This window comes from Hemiscyllium ocellatum, chromosome 6, assembly GCF_020745735.1.
Source record: "Hemiscyllium ocellatum isolate sHemOce1 chromosome 6, sHemOce1.pat.X.cur, whole genome shotgun sequence".
NCBI lineage: Eukaryota > Metazoa > Chordata > Chondrichthyes > Orectolobiformes > Hemiscylliidae > Hemiscyllium > Hemiscyllium ocellatum.
Window position 1 is genome coordinate 81624040 of NC_083406.1, and position 26827 is coordinate 81650866.

Genomic DNA, 26827 nt, shown 5'->3' on the forward strand with positions numbered 1-26827 from the left:
CATTCAGAAAATCTGTTAAACAAAAAGGCTTTCTTCATTTTTTAAGGGTCCAGTATTTTCCAGCTAAATGTACATTTAGCAAATCCCACAAGAATTGGGTCACTGAGACCAAAACGTTAACTCTTCTTTCTCTCCACATATGTTGCCAAATTTGCAGCATTTCTACAGCAGTTTGTTTGTTGTAATCATCTTATTTTTACTGGGTAGATGGAAATGAAACTCTATGCGGATTTCTGTTACCCAGTATCCACTGTCCAAGCAATAAAATATTGAAGATATGGAAATCTAGTTAATACACTCTGAATTTTTAAGTTGCAACTTTTCAATAGCCGAGAATTGTACTGCAATACATGACCTCAGGAATATAGAGTGATCTCACACTTTCTTTTAACACACAGAGTCAGAACTGGGCAACATGGCCAACTAAAACCAGATCACAGACAAAAGCAGCAGTATAACTGCACCATCATTAAAAAGCCAGAGCCATTTCTCATTTTAGCAAATTTTTGACTTTCTTCTAAAATTTGTGGAGAGTTGGGTATAATTTATCCTGGGTAAAAATACAAAGGCAAAATATGCAAAACTGTCTACAATTTATGCAATAAGCAAATTTATTAAATCTTTGACAGAAGCTAGAACTGGGATAGAAGTTCTGTAGTGGAGGCTTTTTCTTTCTCAGGCAAAAAAAAACCTCAGGGAGATCATCCTCAACACATCCTAATGACCTATTTACAAGCCGCATTAGCAGAATCCTTGGAATAGTCTGGTCTTCACTTGAGAAAGTTAGCTTATCCAGATTGTTGATGACTTTTTGAGATACTTTATTTGATTCAACATTCTCTGAAATAACTAGAGATCCAAACTTTATTAATTTAACATATTATTCTAAAGGTAGTATACTTGCAGTCTTACCTGTCAAATTAGATTAAAAATGTTACATCGTGAAATAGTAAAAGCAAAAATTTTAAATGCAAAATGCGGTAATATTTTTCCATGCTCCCTATTAAATGATACTTAGGAAGTTTACATTGTAGCAGAAAATGCATTTACCATCCAATAGTAAAGTTTACAATCCGAGCTCTGAATATTTAGGATTTCTTTAGAAGGGGACTGTGTGCTCACATACCTTTCATTACACTATAGCTGACTGTATAGTAACTGTTAACGGTAAGATCATAAGCCAATAGTCTTCAGTTTCATATAAATGCTTCATGGATCACAGGGTTAGATACTGAAATCAGTTGTCAGATAGCTTAAACATAATATGAGGAGTGAACTTCAAGATAGCCAGGCACCTTTGAAAAGAGGTGAGAGGCAGTTTACATGCTATAATGGGAAGTGTTAATACACCCTTACAATAGTTACCATTAAATTGTTTACTTATCCACATTTAACTCAATGAAGACATTTATTTGTTGCAAAAAAAAACATGATCAGTATGGAGTATCTATTGAACATCTATTTATTATTCAGATTACCCTTTTGTGACTTAAATCACTTGAGTTATTTCATCAACCTAAATGTGAAAAAAATAATTTTCATACTATTCCTAAGACTCCAAATGTAGTAAACAACAGCATTAATTGTTGATTTAATGCATCAACCCTTACGCTCATTACTTTAAGTAGCGTTGATTGTTGTTGTTTTAAGGAGAAATTCCAATATGTGAAAATATTAACTGAAGTCAATAAAATGTAAGGAATGAATTCAAAGTTTCAATTGGAAGCAGTGACTAGACTGCCAAGATCAGTTTCACAAACATGTTAGGAATCTAAGCAATCCATCTCAGTGAACACCAAGTGTACAAAATAACATGTCTCCAGCAATGACCTACACATTCTTGCACTGAGGAATTTGATTGATCAAGCTGGCCTGGGATTTTAAACCCCTCGAAAGAACCTCCCTTTTAAATTAAATGTTCAGCCGAAAACATATTATGTTACATTGTTACATAAATTATAGTGTTACACAAGTGCGTTACCACTAGAAAGCATTCTTCTAAACATGTTAAAGAAAGTCTGCAATGACATATGATAAGAATTCGATATTGCTGGATCTATTGAGGGTTTGAGGGTATTGTTCATTATCAATGTTTTGAGTTTGTTAACAAGATCCCCATATTGAGAAAGATATTTACTTAAAATACCCTAACCAATACTTGTAAGTATATTGGCACGATTGATCAAATTCAAGATTGCAGCGATTTCATTAAATACAAAGGCAATAACAATCTGTAGTCATGAATGCGTGAAAAAAAACATGTACTTCCGGAAAAAGGGCAAGCTCATAAGTGGGAGTATTTTGTTTTATGGTTAAGAAGCACCATAACAACATGAGGACACAAAGTGAGCTGAAATGAGATGACAATAAAAATCGTAAAAACAATGAAGGCTCAACTCAACTGACAGGATTGCTTCAGTCAAAAATTCCAGTTCCACGTCAGCATTTAAAAACAAACCTAAATCAAATTTTGTACTGTACTAAATGGGCTCCAATGTTTCAATGGCGAGTAAAGGGAAAAACAAAATCAAAGGGAAGTTGGGTCTAAAGTAAACTGAGGAAACAGAGGGCACACAGTGATGATGTATCAAATGCCTACTTTGTCTTCCTTAACTGAAATAATACTCGCAATATCACATTAAACAAAGAGATAGAAGAGAGACAATGAGCTTAAAACAGGTAAAGAGGCAATAAAAAGACAGCCCATTCAAAGAGCCAGGTAGGCATAATGGCCTGTATGACCTTCCTTGAAGTATTACTCTATGTAAAAGAGGTTTCAACCCGCTCATTTAGCCATTCAAGTACTTGGTTAAAATTTCACTCTCATTCCCCAGCAGTGAAACAAGTTAAAGATCTTACTTTTGATTTGTGAAATCTTACTGTGTTCCTCATGACCGGTTACTCTTTTAATACAGCTCAATGGAAAGCACCCAACAACTTTTCAGTTGTTTTAGTGTTTATTATGAATGACCATGCTGAAAATGACACAAATTTAAGCTGCAACTGATAACACCGAAGTCCTTATGGTACTTGAATTTTTTCCGAAAAACAGGGACACATTTGAGAATTCGTCCACAATGATTTGCAAGATGAACACTTCTTGTCAACATATATGCTTTTGAAACTTTTTTTAATGGAAAAAGCAATTTTCTGGCTCTAAGGCAAGAATGGTATCCTCCTCCTCTAAGACAGTTCCTGGAAACCAATTGTGACATATTCAAGAAGGAAGCAAGGGGTAGGGCCAGGAACTACAGGCCAAGTCAGTCTAACTTCAGTGGTGGATAAACTGTTGGAAGCAATTCTGATGGACAGAACTAACCTGCAGGTGGAGTGGCAAGGATTGATCAAAAAGAGTCAGTATGGTTTTATGAAGGGAAATAATGCTTACTCCACTTGAGTGAAGTTTTCAAACAGATGACCCAGTATGCAGATGAGGACATTGCATTTGATGCAGTATATTTGGACCAGCAAGACTTTGAAAAGGTCTGAATGGGTGACAGCAAAGTTAGGAGCCTATGGGATCCAAGGAAATTTGGCTAATTGGATCCAAGATTGGCTGTGTGGCAAAACGTAGATAGTAATGTACAAGGAGAGTTTGAGCAACTAGAAGCCTGTGTCCAGTAGGATTCCGCAGAGATCAGTGTTGGGACTCTTGCTGTTTAGTGGGATATACAAATGATTTCAAATTGAACATAGGAAAGTTAATCATAAAAGTCACAGATGATATAAAAATTGGTGGGGTGGTAAATAGTGAGGCGAATAGCCTTAGATTACAGGAGGATATGGATGGAATAATCAGATGGGCTGATCAGTAGCAAATAGAATCCGATGAAGAATGGATGTTCATGGATGTCAATCAAAGAGGCTGCTTTGTTTGGGGAAGTGTCAAGCTTAGAGTGTTGTTGAATCTGCACTCATCTAGGCAAGTGGAGAGTATGCTGTCACACTCCTGACATGTGCCTTGTAGATGATGGACAAGCTCTGGAAAGTCAAGTGGCGAGTTACTTGCAGCAGGATCCCAAGCCTCTGATCTGGTCTTGTAGCCAATGTATGTATACGGCTAGTCCACTGCAGATTCTCATCAATGGCAATCCCGAGGATGTTGATTGGGGGAAATCCAATGATGGTAATGCCACAATGTCAGGGATGGTAGTTAGCTTGCCCCTTACTGCAGATGGTCATTGCCTGATGTATATGGTGTGAAAGCTACTTGCCGGTTTTCAGCTTAAAATTGGATATTGCCCAGGTCTTAGTGTATTTGTACATGGACTTTTCAACACCTGAAGGGTCTCAAGTGGTTCTGAATATTGTGCAATCACCACTTCTCTAACCTCATAATGGAGGGAAATGAAACAGCCAAAGTTGTCTGGACAAGACAATACCCTAAGGAGCTCCTGCAGAGATATCCTGAAGCTGAGATGACTCACCTTCAACAACAACAACCATCTTCCCATGAGCCAGGTGAGACGCCAAACAGCAGAGTGTTTTCCTTGATTCCTATGACTCCAGCTTTGCTAGGGTTCCTCGATGCCACAGTTGGTAAAATGCTGCCTTGATACCAAAGGCTGTCACTCTTACCTCATCTCTGTAATTCAGTTCTTTTGTCCATTTTTGAACAAAAATTATAAAGATGTGAGCTGAGTGGTCCTGGTGGAAGCGAATTGAGCATTTAGCACAGTATTGTTGAGCAAGTGCTGCTTGATAGCATTGCTGATGATACAATCATTTTAGTGATGACTGAGAGTAGAGTAACTGACCAGTAATCGGCTGAGCTAGATCTGTCCTACTTTGTGTACAGGACATACATGGGGTATTTTCCACATTGTCAGGTTGACACCAGTGTTGTAGCCTCTCTCACTTGTTTTGTTGCTACTCAATTGAATCAGAAAGGTGAATCGTAAAAGAAACTGTCCTCTAGCCTCCTGGCCTCACAAACATCAATTGATGAAAAGTCAGAAGTTAGCTGAAACAATTCATGTTGCACTGTGCAGACAAGTGACCAACTAACCGCCTTCTCAGCAAACAAGGAAGCAATCACTTGGTTCTGAGGATTCCAGTCCATTAAATAAATAAATAGATAGACAGATAAAAATACTGCCACATCAGTCTATTTGCAATTATCAGCGAAGGTGATAGAGGATATAATTGGCAGTGCTGTCAAGCAGCACCCTCTCAGCAATAACTTGCTCACTGACACTAATTTCAGGTGCTGCCAGGGCCTCTCAACTCCAGGCCTCATTATACTTTTGGTAGCATAGAGTTATAGAGATGTACAGCACGGAAACAGACCCTTTGGTCCAACTCTTCCATGTCGACCTGATATCCCAACCCAATCTAGTCCCACTGACCAGCAGTTGGACCATATCCCTCCAAATATCCATCCAGATAGGCTAGGGCTGTTTTCCCTGGAGCGTCAGTGGCTGAGGGGTGACCTTATAGAGGTTAATAAAATCATGAGTGGCATGAATAGGATAAATAGACAAAGGGATTGGGGGGGGGGGGGGGGGGTCCAGAATGAGAGGGCATAGGTTTAAGGTGAGAGGGGAAAGATAAAGGAGAGACCTAAGGGGCAACTTTTTAATTCAGAGGGTAGTACGTGTATAGAATGAGCTGCAGAGGAAGTGGTGGAGGCAAATATCCTAAATTAATATAGCCCCATTTTCCAATGTTTGGCCCATATCCCTCTAAGCCCTTCATACTTATAGACCCAGTCAGATGCTTTTTAAATGCTGTAATTGTACCAGCCTCCACCATTTCCTCGAGAAACTCATGTATAGAATGAGTTTCGAGGAAATGGAGGAGGCTGGTACAATTACAGCATTTAAAAAGCATCTGAATGGGTCTATGAATATGAAGGACTTAGAGGGATATGGGCCAAACATTGGCAAATGTGGCTAGATTAATTTAGGATATCTACCTTCATCACTTCCTCTGGCAGCTCAATCCATACATGCACCACCTTCTGCGTGAAAATGTTGCCCCTTAGCTCCCTTTTAAATTTTTCCCCCCTCACCTTAAACCCAGGTCTTCTAGTTTTGGACTCCCTGACCCCACAGGAAGGGTCATCGATGAAAGCTTAATGCTAAATGTGAAGTGAGTGTGATTGCCCTAGAATCTGACTGACTGCAGCATCAAGGAAACCAGCAAAATTGAAGCCAGTGGGAACTAGGGAAGAAAATTATCCATATCGGTTGAAGTCACATCTGGAGGATGTGTAGATTTTTCCAAAATTAGTTTGATTTGATTTAGGAAGTGAGGTATCACATTTCGTTTAATTGTAGTTATTTTAAACACCTTCTGTAAAGAAGAATAGCCATATGGCCCAAGTCAAAACAGGGTTCAAGGTTGCTTTTAAAACTCAAAACAAATGTGAACGTTGGTTAACAAATATAAAAATGTTTTGAGGAGAGCGCTTTTATGAAATACACAGCTATGTTTTAAACAGGTTTAATTTTTTAACTTAATGAAACTTTTTTGTTGTTCTGTTGCAGCTTGCAACTGTACTTTGGTAATTGTGGAATCATGCTTTTTTTAGCTAAAGGATATTAATAGATTTTGGAGAGTAGTATTTAGATATACATATTTGGACATTTGAGATGATATTAATCATTAAGGAATGACACTACATGCACTAAGCAGACACACTAATTACACCACTAGTGCCAATTATCAATAAAGATGTTAAAGATGTAAAAGGTTGGCAAGTTCTTTTAGGCAATATGGTTTCAGAAGTGACCTTACAAAGAAAGAAATCAGGAAACAATTGGAAGCGATGTCACAAGGTGACCATTACTTTCAACAAATCCAAATAGTAATCAGACATTATCACAATCAAAAATTAATCAAGTGTTATTCATGCATTGGCAAGCCAATCAGATCTCAGGATGCCACTGATTATGCACAGATGGTAGTCGCTAGCAAGGGATCATTTTAGTAGTTCAGTCCACAAGAAAAGAAAACTGAAGACAGAAGGAGAACTTCATTCAAGAAACATGCCCACCATCCAGGGTCCCAAGCTGAACCAACTGGAAATCAGTGCTTTTATTGCATATTATTTCTTTTGAGATTCTTGTAAGAACGGTGGCACGGTGGCTCAGTGGATGGCACTGCTGCCTCACAGCACCAGGGTCCCAGGTTCAATTCCAGCCTTGGATAATTGTCTGTGTGGAGTTTGCACATTCTCCCAGTGTCTGCGTGGGTTTCCTCTGAGTGCTCTGGTTTCCTCCCACAGTCCAAAGATGTGCAGGTCAGGTGGATTGGCCATGCTAAATTGCCCATAGTGTTAGGTGCATTAGTTAGAGGGAAATGGGTCTGGGTGGGTTACTCTTCAGATGGTTAGTGTGGACTGGTTGGGCCGAAGAGCCCGTTTCCACACTGTAGGGAATCTAATCTAAAAACATTTATACCAGGAATGGGTCTTGTATCTAATCTGGATTAGTAAACTTTAGACAGACTCTCAAACTTAAAATGTAATTGTAACTGACGTCTGTCTTACGTTTAAAGTTAAAGTGAACCCCAAAATCTGAAATTCCAATAGAAATATAGATGATTAGGTGTGTGAGAAGGCTACTCATTACAATGTTGAGAGTTCCTCAGGGAGTGAGTATACAAGACACAACCATCATCAGCTGCTTCATCAAATTATCTTCTCTCCAACATCAGATCAGAAGTGGGAATGTTTATTGACCATTTTAGAGTATTCAGTAACATCCACAATTTCTCCGATACTGCTGCACAACCAGTCTATATCTGCTCACAGCAATGGGCCTTCAGCTGTTATGTACTGGCAATGGCTATCACCAACTAGAGATAACTATATCATCTGCCCAAGGTATATAATGGTGATACCATCTCAGGACCCCTAACATCAACATCTCGCAGTTTATCATTTACCAGAATCTTAACTAAATACTGTGGCTACAGGAGCAGGTTAAAGGCTGGGTACTGGCAGCAAGTAGCTCCTAACTCCCCAAAGTATGTTTATTATTTACATGCAAATGTCAGGAGCATGATTGAATACTTTCCAGTCAGAGTCATAGAGGCTTACAGCATGGAGATAGGCCCTTTAGCCCAAACTGGTCCATGCTAACCAAACTGTCCATCCACACTAATCCCCTTTCCCTGCACTTAGTCCATATTCTTCTAATCCTTTCCTATCCATGTATTTGTCCAAATGTCTTTTAAATGTTGTTAATCCACCTCAACTACTTCTGCTGGTAGTTCATTCTATGAGGACCACCCACTTGCCTGGATGATGGCAGTTCCAAAAATACTCAAGCAGCTCAACACCATCCAAGATAAACACCCTAATCGAACACTAACACAGGCAGTAGTGTGCACTTTCTAAAAGATGAACTGCAGTTACTCACCAAGGTTTTTTTTTTACAGCAGCTTTCAAATGTGCAACTGTGACAAGATGGATAAAGGAAGTAAAAACATGGGAACTTCAACACTTGCAAGTTCATTTCCAAGTCATTCAACATACTGGCTTGGAATTATGTTGACATTTTTTCACTGTCAGTGGGTCATAATCCTGGAACATCCTCCCAGACACTACATGTACTGTAGCAGTTAAGACTGCAGTTCAATACCAATTGCTTGAGGATTAGCAGTAACTGCTAGCCTTACCAGTGATACCTACATCTCCAGGTAAAACAAAAATTAGGCCAGTTTACATTAATGTATGCGCGAAATAAATGTCTATTTAACAATCCACTTTGTCCAACTTTACTTAAATGCTACATAAATCTTCAGAAACATATCATGCAGAACACTAAAGCTGGAGCCATAATTTGATGTACAAGTGGCATATATTCACTGAAAAGTTATGAAAACTGATCGAAAGCATATCCACTACAGTACCTCTTTCCACACAATTAGCCTATCAAATACTGCACACTTGATTTTTTTGTTTCATTTAAAATCACTCGATGATTTGTATTTGGCTCAGTTGATAAAGTTAGAATGTAATTGAGCAAGACTACCCCCATATCTCTACATCCAATTCCCAATGTGTGCTGTTATCTGATCTCAGATGGAATAGCAGTTGCAGTGGTACATTTGGCTTAAACCCTCTAGGATTGAGAAAGTGAAGGTCACCCTTGTTACATTTCCATTGACCTTGCTGGAAGTTACATGCCACCAACCAAACGAGCATAGGATAATGCTCAGCTGTTATACCCACAAAATGTCAAACTTGAAAAGTAACTCGTTAAAACTCATATATAAACAGTAACTACAATGGAGAACATGTAGCTTCCATGCCAACATTTTAAAGAAACACAAAAAAAAGGAGAGAAAACAATGAAGGAACAATATCAACAACAGAATTTCAAAGCAAGTACTCTTATTATTGGATAACATGACCCAAAGTAGCTCCACATCAAGCAAAATCATTCTCTATAACTTCAATTAAATTCAGGTGGAACTAGAGCCCACTGAAACAGAAATGGCCAGAAGACTAGAATAAGAGATTTGCTAGTTCATTTAAGATCTTACACTAGTTGAAAAACATGGCCCTCTACAGTTTTATAGAAAAAAGGAAAGATGAAGCAAACTAAACAAAGTGTACTCACCAAGTTTCTTGTGCCCTCTGGTGCTGCCAAGTGGCATTGAATGTAGGAATTAAAAACTTGTACAGCATGTTGAGTGAAAAACCCTTTATGGAAATGCTTATTGTCTTGTACAAGTGTAAGCCACGACTCAAGTAATTTGTCGTATGCCTCCATATACACCATGTCATCCTTGTCCAACTATAAATAAATAAATATATTGCATCAGTCACTCTTTAGTAAATGACTTAATTTAATGAAACATAGATACATAGAAGCAAAATTACATCATTTTTTCCCATACAAAAATATTACAATACTTCCATGGCTATAAACTGTAGGTATTTTCTGAAATTCCATACCAAAGTCAGTGTAGTAAAAACCTATTTTGATCATCAGAGTGTTCTAATATCAATGATCAAAACTACAGGCAGAATTGTACTGCACTGTTAATTCCTTTTTATAAAAGGACTGATGCAGAACAAACCTCAAGCAGTTTGTAACTTAAGTTTGGTAAGTGTATATTGAGTCATTTTGCAAAACTTAATCATTTTGACTTGATTCAGGAAGTGAAGGGTTAAATTGCATTCTTTTTAATTACGGTGGTAGTTTCTGAAGCAAACAAGCCATATGGCTAGGTAAAATGTTTTATTGCTGCGTTCAGCTCAGGCTAATGTAAACTTAGGTAACCATATGCTTTGAAAGTAGAAAGACTATTACTCAAAGACATCTAAATTTTAAAATGGTTTGTAACAGAGCTATGGATATGTATACTTGTATGTCTTATTTTCTGAAATTAGGTTCACAGATCCTCTTGCAATTTTAAATGTATCTTAGATGTACTAAGTGGGATATTTGGGATGACAATCAATCTCGAAGAGATGGAAAAACATTCTCCAAGCAGATGACTTATCTTTGCAAGATTTGTAGAACTGGTAAGCTAGAAGGGACATGCTGTTACAAAATGGATGGTTAAATAAAGTGACTGGCATATTAACACATGAATGACAGGTCTGTAGGAAGAGTTATTAGATTAGATTAGACTTACAGTGTGGAAACAGGCCCTTCGGCCCAACAAGTCCACACCGACCCGCCGAAGCGAAACCCACCCATACCCCTACATATTACCCCTTACCTAACACTACGGGCAATTTAGCTTAGCCAATTCACCTGACCCGCACATCTTTGGACTGTGGGAGGAAACCGGAGCACCCGGAGGAAACCCACGCAGACACGGGGAGAACGTGCAAACTCCACACAGTCAGTCGCCTGAGTCGGGAATTGAACCCGGGTCTTCAGGCGCTGTGAGGCAGCAGTGCTAACCACTGTGCCACCGTGCCGCCCTTATCACAATGGCCATTACATTTGTAGGAACGAATCAGGAAATGGACATATTATTTAATCAATCCAAGACTCAGCATATGCTGTTCATCCACTAATAAACCAATTAGAGTTCAAAAAGGCTCTGATCAAGAGGGTAAGTAGTTAGCAAAGACTAAAGCAGCCCGTGCTTTTCAGTTTCAGTCAGCAGGGCAAGACAGCTGTTCTAAGTCAAACTAGTGTTGTGAATTGGCACCCTGACATAAATAGCTGGATCAACTACTGCTTATATTAAGTGTAGTTCATTTTGTATTTGTTATGAGAACCATAATAAAACATACGGCAACATATTTATACTTGGAATGGGTCTTGTAACTCGCAAACTTTACACTGATTTTGGAAGAGCCAATTTACAACTGCAATTGACATGGGTCTTACAATTAAAGTGAAAGTGCACTCCAAAACCTTGAAAAGATGAATTGCCTGTAAAGTTTGTTCTTTGAGTAGAAACAAGATACAAAAAAAAAGTAATTCTCTAAGTAAAAGCATTGAACTGCAAATTTCAGAGTTTGAAAAGCTTGAATCGTCCATATTTAAGTTGAATGAATAAATAACGAATGTCTTTGTTATTTATTCAAACTCTATTAGAAAGGAAAATATGCCACAGATATGGACTAGAATGCTTCGAATTTAAATCCAGGAATTATTAAAACTAACACACAAATGTTATATTTAAGAAGGATATATTTATTTTACTATTCCAGTAGCAGTTGGACTGAGACTACCTCACCTTTACAACACTATAAGTTATTATTTATAATTTAACATACATTGATAACACTGTTTTGAAAATCATTCTCAAATTAGTAAATAGGTACAGACAAGAACGAAGAACATTACAGTACAGGACCAGGCCCTTCGGCCCTCCAAGCCTGTGCCGATCCACATTCTCTATCTAAATCTGCTGCCTACTTTCTAAGGATTTGTATCCCTTTGCTCCCTGCCCATTCATGTATCTGTCTAGATACATCTTAAATGACACTTTCACTCCTGTCCCTACCACCTCCACTGGTATCGCATTGCAAGCACCCATTACTCTCTGCGTGAAGAACTTTCCACCTATATCTCACCTAAACTTTTCCCCTCCCACTTTGAACTCGTAACTCCGGGTAATTGACTCCTGCACTTAGGGAAAAAAAATTTCTTGCTATCCATCCAGTCGACACACCTCATGATTTTGTAGGCCTCAATCAGGTTCCACCTCAACCTCCTTCTTTCCAATGAAAATAATCCTAATCTACTTCACATCTCCTCAGAGTTAGCACCCTCCATACCAGGCAACATTCTGGTGAACCTCCTCTGCACTATCTCCAAAACATCCACATCCTTTTCGTAATGTAGCGACCAGAACTGTACGCTAAATGTGGCCGAACCAAAGACTTATACAACTGTAACATGACCTGCTGATTCTTGTACTCAACACCCTGCTCGATTAAGGAAAGCATGTCGTATGCCTTCTTGACCAATCTACTGACCAGCGTTGCCACCTTCAGGGAACAATGGATCTAAATACCCAGATTTCTCTGTACATCAATCATAAGTGAGGCTTACATGAGACAGAGTCAATACAATAACGATTAAACAAAATTGTGCCAATCTACACTGAAGGAGGAATTTTCTTTTCTCTGCACAAAATTGTGGATTTGACTTTGTTCACTTACAAATTTAGCTATCTTTTGTTAGTTTCTTTAACTGAATTCTATAACCACAATTCTGCTGTTCACTACCATACTAGATACTATTCCTCAATAATGCCTAAGAGATTCTGCTAATGCTACTGCGAAATGCTAGCAGTTGAGAGAAGGCAGGAAGAAAATAATTGATTCTGTAAGCTCAAACACTTGAAAGTTTATGAAAATACATGATTAATTGACTCCTAAACTTCATTTCTTGTCATGACAAGCTCACTAACCTTTTTACATCGGCCATGATAAAAATACATTTTTCAGTAGGCAGGAATATCGAAATAAAAAGACAGAAGTTAATAGATACCATTATTCCAGTCAATTCATCTATAACCAGAACCACAAGTGAACAATTCTCAAAATATAATGCAAATATTGTGTTTTATAACAGAAAACCATCATTAAATTTTAAAAATTAATGTAACATTGAGATGAAGTTGGCAAAGAACTCAAATAATAAAAAGTCAGAACAATGTATAATCAAGAAGCTACATACACTTCTTTGCCCTTGCATGCAAAAATGGTGATATGGTGCTACTATATTATCCAAAATTGGAAAACACCTTTACAAATCTGAGTAAACTGAGGTATTACTACGATTTCAGCATCTCTTTAAACGTACTTAAAGCCATCTAGACAGCAGGATCCAAATCTCATACAGTGTGAAAAATGTCCCAAATCAGTCACAAAGCATTTAGTATCGTGCCACTATTATCCTCCCCTCTTTTACAACATCATCCTCCTGCACCCCTCCCTAAATACCCAGCAATTTCCTTCAATCTTATTTGTTTAAAGGTATTTATTTCTTGTTGAAATATGGTTTAAAGGGATTCAAGCTCTTGACAATACCTTGTTGAAACAGCCATTCATATTAGGCTCAGACTGAGTTTCAGCAGTTATTAAATGCCATGAACCTCACAGGCAGATCTAATCGTGCCTTCATTTGTCCACTTTAATATATCTTCAGCAAGAGGTGTTTTTGACTGGAAATCATTTTCTTATATCAGTAGTCCAGCACAAGGATTATTAACTGCATTATATGCACCACTTCATCAAACTCAACACAACTGGTTCCAATCTGTATGGGTCAGCAAATCTCTGTTTTAACCAGTCAAGCAAATGGAGGAATTATTTATATTTTTGTGAACCTTAATGCACTGGTGTTAAGCTACTAAGAAACACATACTATTTTTTCCAAGGATTGTTAATCTCTCTCAGGTTGCCACTCGCCACTTCTTTTCAAGAAACCAGTGCATTCTGCATTTCTGACAAGAAATCAGGAGTGTCAGATAAGGATCCCTCCAGAAATTTGGAATTATACTTTCATCCCAAGAGTTCTCTCAGTGCAGAACCATACGCTCTTTTCATAGCAGGGAGCTGCCATATTCTGAAATGCAAAGATTCAGATTTACTGACAGCAGCTGTCAAAGTGGCTGCCTAATGAAAAGTATATGCAAGGGCAGGATGTCATATGGGTAGGATGCCAGGGGCATGCTGCATACAATGAGAGTTAGGGTGCCAGGTGGGAAGGCCGCCAGTATAGATTGTTAGGGCCTCAGTTGAATATGGCAGTGGTAGGGCACCAGGTGCCATGTTAAATGAGTAGGGGAAGGGCTCCAAGTATGTACAATGTAGGGCAGCAGGTGGGTGGAATTCACAGCAGGAATGGAGTGAGTAACCATTGAAGGAAAAATATCAGGTGGGTAGGGTGCCAGGCAGAAGATGGTGTAAGGATGTGTTCGGGGGGTGTATAATAGGGCTGGGTTATTAGAACTTGGGTGGGGGAAAGGGTTAGAGTCTAGGGGCTGTATATGGTACAGTTGGAGGTGAGAGGGGTAAATATGACATCAGTTGAAAAGTTACTTATGAAAGGGTTCCCATGCTCACCTTTCACCTACACTGGAATAATGGTCATCCAGCAGAAAATCTGGCCCCAAACGTTTGTACTAAAATAAAACTTCTCTCTTTCAAACAGACCACCACCATCACACAAATATACACGGTGTTATTTGGTTATATAGCAAGAACAATGGAACCAGAAGCAGGAACAGGTAATTGTGCGCTTTGTACCTGCTTTGTTATTCAACTAGGTCATGGATGATCTTCTACTTCAACGTAAGTTTCCTGCACTACCCCCAAACGTCTTGATACCTTTAATATCTAGAAATCAAACCACCTGTCTAGAACACATTCAATAACTTTAGTTTTCTGAGTTAAAAAAATTCCAAAATGCCCCACATGCTGAGTGAAAGAAATTCAACACCTCATATCCCTTATTGAGACTGTGACCTAGGTTCTAGATCCCTAGACAAGGGAAACAGCCTTCCTTTATCTTCCCTGTCAAATGTGCAAGAATTTTATTTGTTTCAATTAGCTTACTTGTCCTCCTTCTAAACTGTAGACAACAGAGGCTCAATTGCTCCTCAAACAACAACCCCATTCTCGCAAGAACCAGTCTTTTGTTGCACGCCATTTACTAACTATACTGTGTAGAAAAATGACCTGAGATTGTCCAAACCAGGCTGATAATAATCGCATCCTTTTGGAGTTGGCCAGTATATGCATTTTGCTATTCCATAAGCAAACAATTTTGCTGAAAATTTGTAATTTTGCGAAATGTGACAATATTCCAGGCTCTGTCTTCAAGTCAAAAGTTAAGGCAAAATTACTGTAAAATTAAAAAATACTCACTACTTCTTCCAGGGCAGCACTCTTTCCAAAAGAGCAGGTGAGATGTGTGAGGCAGTTTATGAATGAAGAAAATAGTTCATTTGGAATGGCAGTTAAGGTACTGCGTGGGAACTCTGAAATTAAGTTGCTCATAACATTGGAAATTCCCACAGCTTCAGAATCCTCGATTTCTATCCTGAAAAATAAAGCGGGCTAGAAATAAATTTCCACAGAATGTAAACTGTAACAATGAGAAACACAAAATAACAATCTGATTTTCTAAAAAAAATCAGAAGTTCCGTAGTCAATTTATATTTGCAGCTTTTGATTTGAAATTAAGCTACCATAGAATCAAAGAAATTATCCTCAAATATCCTGTGAAATCACGTAATCAATCCATTTTGCTCCTTTAGATCTTCCAAACATACCCATTAATCATGTTGAGTAATCCTTCAATAAAATGAGCCAGGTAATCAATCTGTGCTCTCTCATCAGGAAATATAGGTCCATGGATAGAGGCCAGCTGTGCCAAGCACTGCAACGAATCCTGAGCCATGTCAGAATCTTCTCTGATTTTACGATGTACCTATAAGAGAAAAAAAAATTCTCCTGTTGCTCTCAGTGTATGTATTGAAAGTTAATTGTTAGTTTGTGTTTTAGCAAATGGCCCATGATTAGAGGAAATGAAAATCAATGCCAAGTTGGATAAGTTCAAAGTTTAGCATTGTTCACTGAACAGACTTTATCATATTCAGGTGAATTTGGAAAAATAAATTCGCCTTAGGTTTGAACATGGTATTCAGGAGCAAAAGTAGGTGATTTATTCTCTTCCATCATTCAATAAGATCATGGCTGATCTGATTGCAGTTTCAACTCGACCATCCTCTCTGCATCCCATGGAAATGAGAACAAATAACTGACATGGCTGAGAAATTGGTTGAGTGGCAGGCGACAAAAAGTGGGGATAAAGGAAAGGTACTTAAATTGGCAGGATGTGACCAATGGTGTGCTGTATCGATTATTCACACTATGAACTAAAGACTGGGTAATGGCATAGAAAGCCATACGTCCAAATTTGCTGATGACACAAAGTTAGGTGGCATTGTAGACAGTGTCAACGATAGCATAAAACTACAAGGAAAATTGGTAAACTAGGTGAATGGGCAAAACTGTGGCAGATGCAGTTCAACATAACCAAGTGCAAGGTTATCCATTTTGGACTGAAAATGGAGAGATCAGGATATCTCCGAAATGGGATGTTGTTAAATACATTGATGTTCAAAGAGACTTGGGAGTTCAAATGATTAGATCTTTAAAATGCCAGAAATAGATACAGAAAATAATTAAGGAACCTAATGAAATGCTGGTCTTCATATCTAGAGGACTGGAGTATAAGGGGACATAACTTATGCCGCAGATATACAAAACCCTGGTTAAACCCCACTGAGTTCTTAGAGCAGTTCTGGGCACTATGTTTTTGAAAGGCTACACTGGCCGTGGAGGAACTGCAAGAATGACAGCAGCACTGCAAGGGTTAAGTTACGAGAAGAATTTGTACAAATTACATCTGCTTTCTCTCAAAATAAACAGTTAAGGGTGATTGAAATCTTCAAGATATTAACAGGAATGGTAGTATATTTTTATCGACCCTATCTTCACTGGTTGGAGATTTTAGAACCAGGGGCACAGTGAGAGAATTAGGGCTAAACTGTTCAGAAGAGATGTTAAGAAGCACTTCTACACACAAAGGGTGGTAAAGGTTTGGAACTCACTTCCACAAAAGGCTATTAATGCTTGATCAGTTGTTAGTTTCAAATCTGAGACAGGCAAATTTTTGTTTAGCAAAGGTATTTAGGGATATGGGCCAAAGGTAGGTATATGTAGTTAGGCCATAGATCAGTCATGATCTCATTAAATGGCAGAGCAGGTTTGACAGGCTGAATGGCCTATGTCTGTTCCGATGTTCTTAACCCTTGAATTCTCTGTCCATCAAAAATCTCCAAGTATACCTTGAATTAATTCAAAGAACCAGCCTTAACTGCTTTCTGGGAGAGAATTTCAAAGACTAACAACTCTCAAAATAAAAATTCTTCACATCTGTCTTTAAAGGGAAGAGTGCTCTTAAACTGCCTCCCTTCGTTGCCTATTGACAATTTGGCACTTGACATCAATTTTAGATAATGGAAAATTGTATAAGAACAACCAAAAATCTTTAAAACACTGTCATTTGATATACATATAAATTATCTTGAAGAACAGTTTCTATATCAATTTGCTACATACATATGTCAATTAATAGTAACAAAGTTTAAAATTGACAAATGAATATAATTGTCGACATTGTGTAAAATTAGACATGCTAAACTTGGCAAATCTATGGTCTTGTTATTAGACCAAGTTTGCATATTTCATGATTGAACTTTACAAGTCAACACTTTTTTTCAAACACAACAGAAGATTTAAAAATAAAACAAAATCAATGTCCTTGTTTATTTGACAGACATCAATGTCAACATCAAGTAAGACAGGGGAGGAAAGAATACATTTAATGACAGGTTACTTAGAGAAGTAAAATTTGAATTATGTACTTCTGTTATAATATACTGAACTAGTTTTAATAAATCTTTCAATAGGTTGATCTTAGTGTGCCTGTTTATTCAAGATAAATTGGTGATAAATTGCAAACAGCTTTGGCAAATTAGCACTGACATCTGTTTTAGCATTAGTCCATCACGGATAACAAATTAAAGTAGCTGTCATGTTGCCAAAAAATTGTACTGGTAAGTATACTGTGAGTATAGATCAGTTTCTTTGCATTATCAGGAAATAATAATGCAAAATATTAAAGCATGGATGAAACGAACAGTTCATATCCTATTACAGTCACCTGCAGGACCAGTAGAATTAGTCACCAATTACTGATAGCCAATCTCTCGTGAAATTACAATGCTCCCTTTGAAAAACAGGTTTTAAACAGGTTAATGTGAAGGAATGCAATTAAATTTAACCATGTAAAAATGTCTCTCAGGTTACAGTCAATTGCTACTATGCTGGTAACGAACATAGAACATTACAGCCCTCGATGTTGCACCGACCAGTCATACAAATCTGAAGCCCATCTAACCTACACTATTCCATGCACATCCATATGTTTGTCCAATGACGACTTAAATGTACTTAAAGTTGGCGAATCTACTCTGTTGCAGGCAAAGCATTCCATACCCTTACTGCTCTGAGTAAAGAAAATACCTCTGACATCTGTCGTATATTTATCACCCCTCAATTTAAAGCTATGCTCCCTCGTTCCGGAACTTGATCACTTGATTAATAAAAGCTAAAACACTATGTCTTCTTAACAACCCTGTCAACCGGGGTGGCAACTTTCAAGGATCTGTGTACCTGGACACAGAGACCTCTCTGCTCACCTACACTACCAAGAATCTTACCATCAGCCCAGTACTTTGCATTCCGGTTACTCCAACCAAAGTGAATCACCTCACACTTGTCCGCAATAAACTCCATTTGCCACCTCTCAGCCCAGCTCTGCAGCTTATCTATGTCTCTCTGTAACCTACACCATCCTTCGTCACTATCCACAACTCCACCGACCTTAGTCTCATCTGCGAATTTACTAACCCACCCTTCTACACCCTCATCCAGGTCGTTTATAAAAATGACAAACAGCAGTAGACCCAATACCGACCCTTGCAGTACACCACTAGTAACTGGACCCAAGGATGAACATTTTCCATCAACCACCACCCTGTCTTCTTTCAGCAAGCCAATGGCTGATCCAAACTGCTATATCTCCCACAATCCCTTCCCTCTGCATTTTGAACAATAGCCTACTATGAGGAACCTTATTGAATACTTTGCTGAAATCCATATACACCACATCAACCGGTTTACTCTAATCTGCCCGTTTGGTCACCTTCTCAAAGAACTCAATAAAGGTTTGTGAGGCACGGCTTACCCTTCACAAAACCGTGCTGACTATCCCTAATCAAATTATTTTCTAGTTGATTATAAATCCTCTCTTATAACCTTTACCAACAAATGAAATAAGGCTCACTGGTCTATAATTGCCAGAGTTGTCTCAACTCCCCTTCTTGAACAGGGGAACCACATTTGTTATCCTCCAGTCTTCTGGCACTATTCCTGTAGACAATGACGATTTAAAGATCAATGTCAAAGGCTCCGCAATCTCCTCCCTGGCTTCCCAAAGGATCCTAGGATAAATCTCATCCGACCCAGGGGACTGATCTATTTTCTCACACTACAGGATTTCTAATACCTCTTCCTTGTGAACCTCAATCCCACCTAGTCTAGAAGCCTGTATCTCAGTGTTCTCCTTGACAACATTGTCGTTTTCTAGAGTGAATACTGACGAAAAACATTCATTTAGTTCTTCACCTATCTCCTCTGGCTCCACGCATAACTTCCCACAATTATCCTTGATTGGCCCTAATCTTACTCTTGTCATTCTTTTATTCCTTAAATACCTATAGAAAGCCTTAGGGTTTACCCTGATCCTATCCACTAACAACTTCTCATGTCTCCTCCTGGCTCTTCTGAGCTCTCTCTTCAGGTTTTTCCTGGTTACCTTGTAACCCTCAAACGCCCTAACTGAACCTTCACATCTCATCCTAACATAAGCCGCCTTCTTCCTCTTGACCGGAGATTCCATTTAATTCATAAATCACAGCTCCCGCGCTCTACACCTTCCTCCCTGCCTGACAGGTACATACTTACCTAGGACACTCAGGAGCTTTTCCTCGAATAAGCTCCACATTTCTAATATGTCCATCCCCTGCAGTTGCCTTCCCCATCCTATGCTTCCTAAATCTTGCCTAATTGCTTCGTAATTGCCTTTCCCCCAGCTGTAACTCTTGCCCAGTGGTATACTCCTATCCCATTCTATCACTAAATTAAACATAACAGAATTGTAATCGCTATCACCAAAGTGCTCACCTACTTCCAAGTCTAACACCTGGCCGGGCTTGTGATACAATGCCAAATCTAATGCGGCTTCATACTGTGTCAGGAAGCCCTCCTACACACACCGGACAAAAACTGACCCATCTATATTACTCATACTATAGTGCTCCCAGTCAATATTTGGAAAGCTGAAGCTCTGCTATTCCCAAAGACATCACAAAATTCAAGATATTCTTAAAAACCGAATTCTGCAATTTACTATTTATTACAACTTAATAGATTCTAACCACAGGCAAATGCATATGAACTGTCGGCACCTAGTAGTTAAAATTTCAAACTTTATAAACTCTCCCAAAGCCCTTCTATGAGGAGAGATTGGTTTGGCGGAGTCTGCACTCACTAGAGGTTAGCAGAGTGAGGAAGGATCTGATTGATACACAAATTTATAACAGGGCTAGACACACAAAGTGTGGGGAAGATTGTTTTCTTAACTGGATATTCTAGAACCTGAAGACAGTCTCAGGTTATAGGGTTGATCATTTAGGGCTGAGATGTGGAAAAACTTTCTTCACTTAAAATGCAATGAACCTGTGGAAGGCTGTGGAGGACAAGTCACTAAATATATTTTCAAGAAAGAGATAGATAAATTTTCAGATGTCAAAGGTTATCAGTAGAAAGTGGGAATTTTGCAGGCCGAGGATCAGTCATGATTATACTGAATAGCAGAGCAGGCTTGAAAGACCTACATCTGCTTCTAGTTTCTATGATTCACTTCACGTAGACAAGAAACAACATGGATTTTACAGGCACAAGGAAAGACTTGCAGTTCTGTGGTTCCTGTGCATAGGAACTGCTGGAATGATTCTTCCACTGGTCAGAATGATGCTTCTTGATCTTCTCCAGATGCTTTCACTGGCTTGAGGGGGCATAGAGTAACTAGTTCACACTTGTAAAAGGACCCTAATTTTAAACTGAAGGGAAAATAAACTGTTTTGCTTCAAGCTGAAAGCAGTTTTTTTTACTGCAGAGAACCAAGAGAGTTCCACGGCTGATGGAGATCTGATGGCTTATCACTATCTTGTTTGTAGCCCCAATCTGTCAGGTATCAGAGAACCAATCATATAATTGTTGACAGATGTCCTCTGTCTTTGATAACTGGTCACTAGACTACAGGCCAACCAGCTACATTTTTGCCAGCTGAATTTCAATTTGTACACAGTCTTTGACTCCAGTTTATCTACAAACTATTTACTGCTGCTTGAACTAGTAGCTATGTAAATAGTACCTACAATGAGTGTCAGGTTACTTGCTTTCAAAACAAATGCATTCATCTTTCAGCAATCCTCAGTTTCAAAACCATTCTTTTCCCCTTTCATTTCATAATTAAAAATTAGGATAAAATGTGATCTTTACACTTACTGACAGCAGTTCTATGTCATACTTGCATTCTTACCAGTGAGGAAAGGTCCAACCAACCACTGGAAATCTGAATTTAAGAGTTTCTGACCTACTGAACGGAGGTAATTTAGGACATCAGGTAGCATCCCTGTCTCTTGATCAAGAAGTTCTTTTCTAAAAAATTAATTCTTGGGATGTGGGCTGTGCAATACTTATTGCCTGTCCCCAACTGCCCTGGAGAAGGTAGTGAGAAGGGAGCAGAGCTGCCTTCTTGAACTGTTGCAGTCCATTTGGCATAGGTACATCCTCAATATTGATAGGAAGGGAGTTGAGTATTTAATTCCAAGCAACAGTGAAAGAATAACAGTATATTTCCAAGTCAGGATGGTGAGTGATTCAGAGGGGAACTTGCAGGTGGCAGTGTACCATTTACCTGTTGCCTTCATCTTTCTAGGTGGTAGTCGGTGGGGTTTAGAAGATGCTCTTGAAGAAACCTTGGCAAATTTCTTCATTAAATTTGTTGATGGTACATATTGCCATTACAGTACATCAGTGGTGGAGAGTGAATGCTTATGGATATGGTATCTAGCAAGTAGGCTTTGTGCTGGATGCTATCTAGCTTCTCAAAATGTTGTTAGATCTGCACTTATCTAGGCAAGTATTCCATCATACTCCTGACTTCGTATTGTAGATGGTGGACAGGATGGATTAGTCAGGATGTGAGATAGTTACTGCATGATTCTTAGCCTCCAACCTGCTTTTGTAGCATTTGGCTAGCCCTGTTTATTTGCTGGTTAGTCATAATACCTGGTACTTGGGTGGTGTGAACATTACTTATCACTGATCAGCCCAAACCTAATATTGTCCAAGTCTTGCTGCATTTGGATAAAAGCTATTTTAATACCTCAGGAGTGGATTACATGGCCTCACTCAAAGATCACATGGCCAAGGAAGGTTTATTCATAACACAGCCAACAAAGAGTTTGAGTATCAACCTGCAAACACTTCTCACATGCAAACCGCAGTCATTAAAGAGGAGCAAATCCTAGTCAGTGATTTGATGGAAGGAAACATGCCTCCAGGCTACAACAAGCATGGTGTTACTGCATTTGAAACTCCCCAAGCGGGTGAGAGGGGGCAGGGGAAAGGGGGGGAAACACAGCAGGAGAGATAACACGTTAAATAACAGGGACATATTAAATTCAGTTAGAATAATGTGAATTAAAATGTCTTTTAGTGCTTTGAGCTAAAGGAGAAGGTTTACAATCTTTTAGGAATTCAAATATTGCTATATCTTAATTCTGAAGACTACAGAACGCTCCAACCTTAGTCCACCAATATTCCTTTTGATATGTTTCACAAGTACAACATTAGCTCAGCTACTTTTGTAGAATTCTGTGCAATTCTGGTCTCCCTCTTACAAGAAGGATGTCACAAAACTAGAAAGGGTTCAGATTTACGAGGATGTTGCCAGGGTTGGTGGGTTTGAGCTACAGAGACACTTTAATCAAGCTGAGCATAACAGAAGATAAATTAAAAATATTAGCAGAGCTTTTGCATACAAGGCATAGAGGCAATATTGAGTACCTGTTTGAGAAAGGCACACTTCCAAAGAGATTTGCAACACCTGCAATTTCCTACCATTATGGTTTACATCTATAGGATCTCCTGTCCTGAATTCAAACGAACAGTTTCAAAAAAAAATTCAGGAGACAGACACGTGCTGCAACTGACAGGGAACCCTTTGTTCAGCACTTCCCAGGAGCTGAAAAATTACACCAAGTTCTTCATGACCTGCAACACATTATCAATGAGGATGAGCACCTCACCAAGACCTTCCCCACACCCCCACTACTTGCCTTTAAACAACCGCCAAACCTCAAATAGATCATTGCTCGTAGCAAACTGCCCGGCTCTCAGGACATACAACCCTGTCACGGTGGACGCTGCAAGACGTGTCAGATTGTGGACACAGATACCACTATTACGCATGGGAACACCTCCCACCTTGTACATGGCAGGTACTCATGTGACTCAGCCAACATTGTCTATCTTATACGTTGCTTATCTTATACGTTGCTTATCTTATACGTTGCTTATCTTATACGTTGCTTATCTTATACGTTGCTTATCTTATACGTTGCTTATCTTATACGTTGCTTATCTTATACGTTGCTTATCTTATACGTTGCTTATCTTATACGTTGCTGGCAAGGATGCCCGGAGGCATGGTACATTGGGGAAACAGAGCAAAGGCTACGACAACAGATGAATGGGCACCGCACAACAATCAACAGACAGGAGGGTTCCCTTCTCGTTGGGGAACACTTCAGTGGTCCAGGACATTCAGTCTCGGATCTTCGGGTGACCATCTTCCAAGGTAGACTTCGGGACAGGCAGCAGAAAAAAGTGGCCGAGCAGTGACTGATAGCTAAGTTCGGTACCCATAGGGAGGGCCTCAACCGAGGCCTTGGGTTCATGTCACATTACAGGTGATCACCATTGCACTACACACACACACACACACACACACACACACACACACACACAGGTACACACAGACGCCCACACTCACACATGCATCCCCTCACAGACTTAAGACACTCTGCACTCACCACACACACTTTCTCACACTCTCAACCCCCACCCCAGACAGACACACAGACAGACAAAGATCCACATGAACACATATATTTTGTGGGGTGAATTTGTACTTGCAGAATTACATTGTACTTTGCTCAAAAACTACATGCATTCATGTTATAACTCTGAGCTCAAAAACTGCATGAATTTATGTAAAACTCTGTTATCTCACTTTTTAGATTAGAATCAATCTTATCATGATGGCATAGACAGACAACACAGGGGACCAACACCTTCAACATATTGTCTAGCTATCACCATTGTTAACAGTTAACCAGAGAACCAACTGTTAACCAACTTTTAAAAAAAAGTTTTGTGATTTACACATGAAAGTGAAACTATCACTGTATTCTAACAGATGAAAGACTTAACAGACAATCAATTTTTCAATGTATAATTTCAGGTACAATCAAACTATAAATTTTTGCTATAAATTCTGAGTTACGATCGAGCCCTCCACTATCACCTGATGAAGGAGCGTCGCTCCGAAAGCTAGTGTGCTTCCTATTGAACCGTTGGACTATAACCTGGTGTTGTGCGATTTTTCACTAATCATGTGATAATGCTCGGAGGACATGGGCTTGAAAACCACTACAGCAGATGGCGAAATCTGAACTCAAGTAATAAACCTGGAATTAATAGTCTAATGATGACCATTAAATTGTTTATTCTGTAAAATCCCTCTGGCTTATGTGCAAGTCCAGATAACCAGCAATGTGGTTGATTCTTCAATATTGTCAGAAACAGCCTAGCATGCCATTCAGTTGGATCCAGTCACTACCATATCTAAAGCAATAATAAAATCAGATGGACCACCAGGCATCACCGTAGGTACAAGAAACGATAACAGCAAACCCAACCCTGCCTACCTCTTAACTAACATCTGGGGAAATTTACGGCAAAATTAGAAGAGATTGCTACAGGGTAGTTATTCACAGAATAATATCTTACATATCATGGTTACATTTTGAATGAAGTTGCCTTTAGAGTCCTCAAATGTCAACTCCTGACTCCATGAAGTCTCACGCGATCAGGTTAAATGTGGGCAAGGAAAATTCCTCCCCTGCAATAGCTGGTGAAACAGCACTCCATGTTGAGCATTAATTAAATGAAGCACAGAGTGACAAGCAGTTTTTCCTCTAATTTCCTTTCCAGCTGCAAGTGCCTCCAAGGTCCATATACAACAGTGATTTCCAGAATTCAAAGTTAATGCTGCAATCAGCATGTTTAGCGAGAGCGCTGGTGGCAAGGGCACAGAATTAACATTGGATGGGAGATCTTTGATGTCCATCAAGTGCGACTCAGTATCACTACTGCAAACTGAGCTGTTGAGTCCGAGTCTGCTAGACTGGATTGTCGCAGACTGTAGCACTGTGCAGGCGTCACGGTGGCTCAGTGGTTAGCACTGCTGCCTTACAGCGCCAGGGATCCGGGTTCAATTCCCACCTCGGACAACTGTCTGTGTGGAGTTTGCACATTCTCCCAGTGTCTGCGGGTTTCCTCCAGGTGCTCTGGTTTCCTCCCACAGTCCAAAGATGTGCAGGTTAGGTGAACTGGCCATGCCCCTAATGATAGGTGCTTTACTCAGGAGTAAACATAGGGGAATGGGTCTGGGTGGGTTGCTCTTCGGAGTGTTGGTGTGGACTTATAATCATAGAGATATACAGCATTGAAACAGACCCTTCGGTAAAACCTGTCCATACCGACCAGCTATCTCGACCCAACCTAGTCCCACCTGCCAGCACCTGGCCCATATCCCTCCAAACCCTGCCTGTTCATATACCTATCTAAATGCCTCTTAAATGTTGCAATTGTACCAGCCTCCAGCACATCCTCTGGCAGCTCATTCCATAACGTACCACACTGTGTGAAAACGTTGCCCCTTAAGTCTCTTATATCTTTCCCCTCTCACCCTAAACCTATGCCCTCTAGTTCTTGTTGGCCCGAAGGGCCTGTTTCCACCCCGTAGGGAATTTAATCTAATGTTGTACACCATTACCAAACCAATTGTATTCAGCATAATTTGTAATGTTACAAAATTGTTTTATGTTTAATACTGCTTGAAGGACTTGCGCTTTGAAGGGGTGTAGAAAACCGGTTTAGTTCAAGCTTTCTGGACATACCAGTTTCTTTCAAAGATGTCATTGAATGTTCACTGTAGAAAATGTGTTGCTGGTTAAAGCACAGCAGGTTAGGCAGCATCCAAGGAACAGGAAATTCGACATTTCGGGCCAGAGCCCTTCATCAGGAATCATTCCTGATGAAGGGCTCTGGCCCGAAACGTCGAATTTCCTGTTCCTTGGATGCTGCCTAACCTGCTGTGCTTTAACCAGCAACACATTTTCAACTGTGATCTCCAGCATCTGCAGACCTCACTTTTTACTCGAAGATTTTAACCTACCGCGAATCCTCTTGCAAGGATGCCTTCCTTGAAGCAGCTCTCCTCCTCCCTCTACAAGGATTTCAGTGAGTCTCTCTCTTACTGCACCCCCCAGATCATCTCCTCTGCAGAGAAGCTCTTCAGCCACGTTCTCAAACAGACTCGTTACCACAGCCACATCT

At 39.4% G+C, this 26827-nt stretch overlaps 1 protein-coding gene across 5 annotated transcripts in view; it reads right to left on the minus strand.

Moving 5' to 3' along the window:
• The window catches only part of xpo4 (exportin 4), a 245986-nt gene that overhangs the window by 33005 nt on the left and 186154 nt on the right, over positions 1-26827 (minus strand). For all 5 annotated transcript variants that reach the window (XM_060826076.1, XM_060826077.1, XM_060826078.1 and 2 more), the window contains 3 exons: positions 15715-15872; positions 15308-15482; positions 9576-9752 (listed from right to left, as the gene is read on the minus strand). In XM_060826076.1, coding sequence (XP_060682059.1) covers positions 9576-9752; positions 15308-15482; positions 15715-15872 — 510 coding nt within the window. The remainder of the gene's footprint in view (positions 1-9575; positions 9753-15307; positions 15483-15714; positions 15873-26827) is intronic.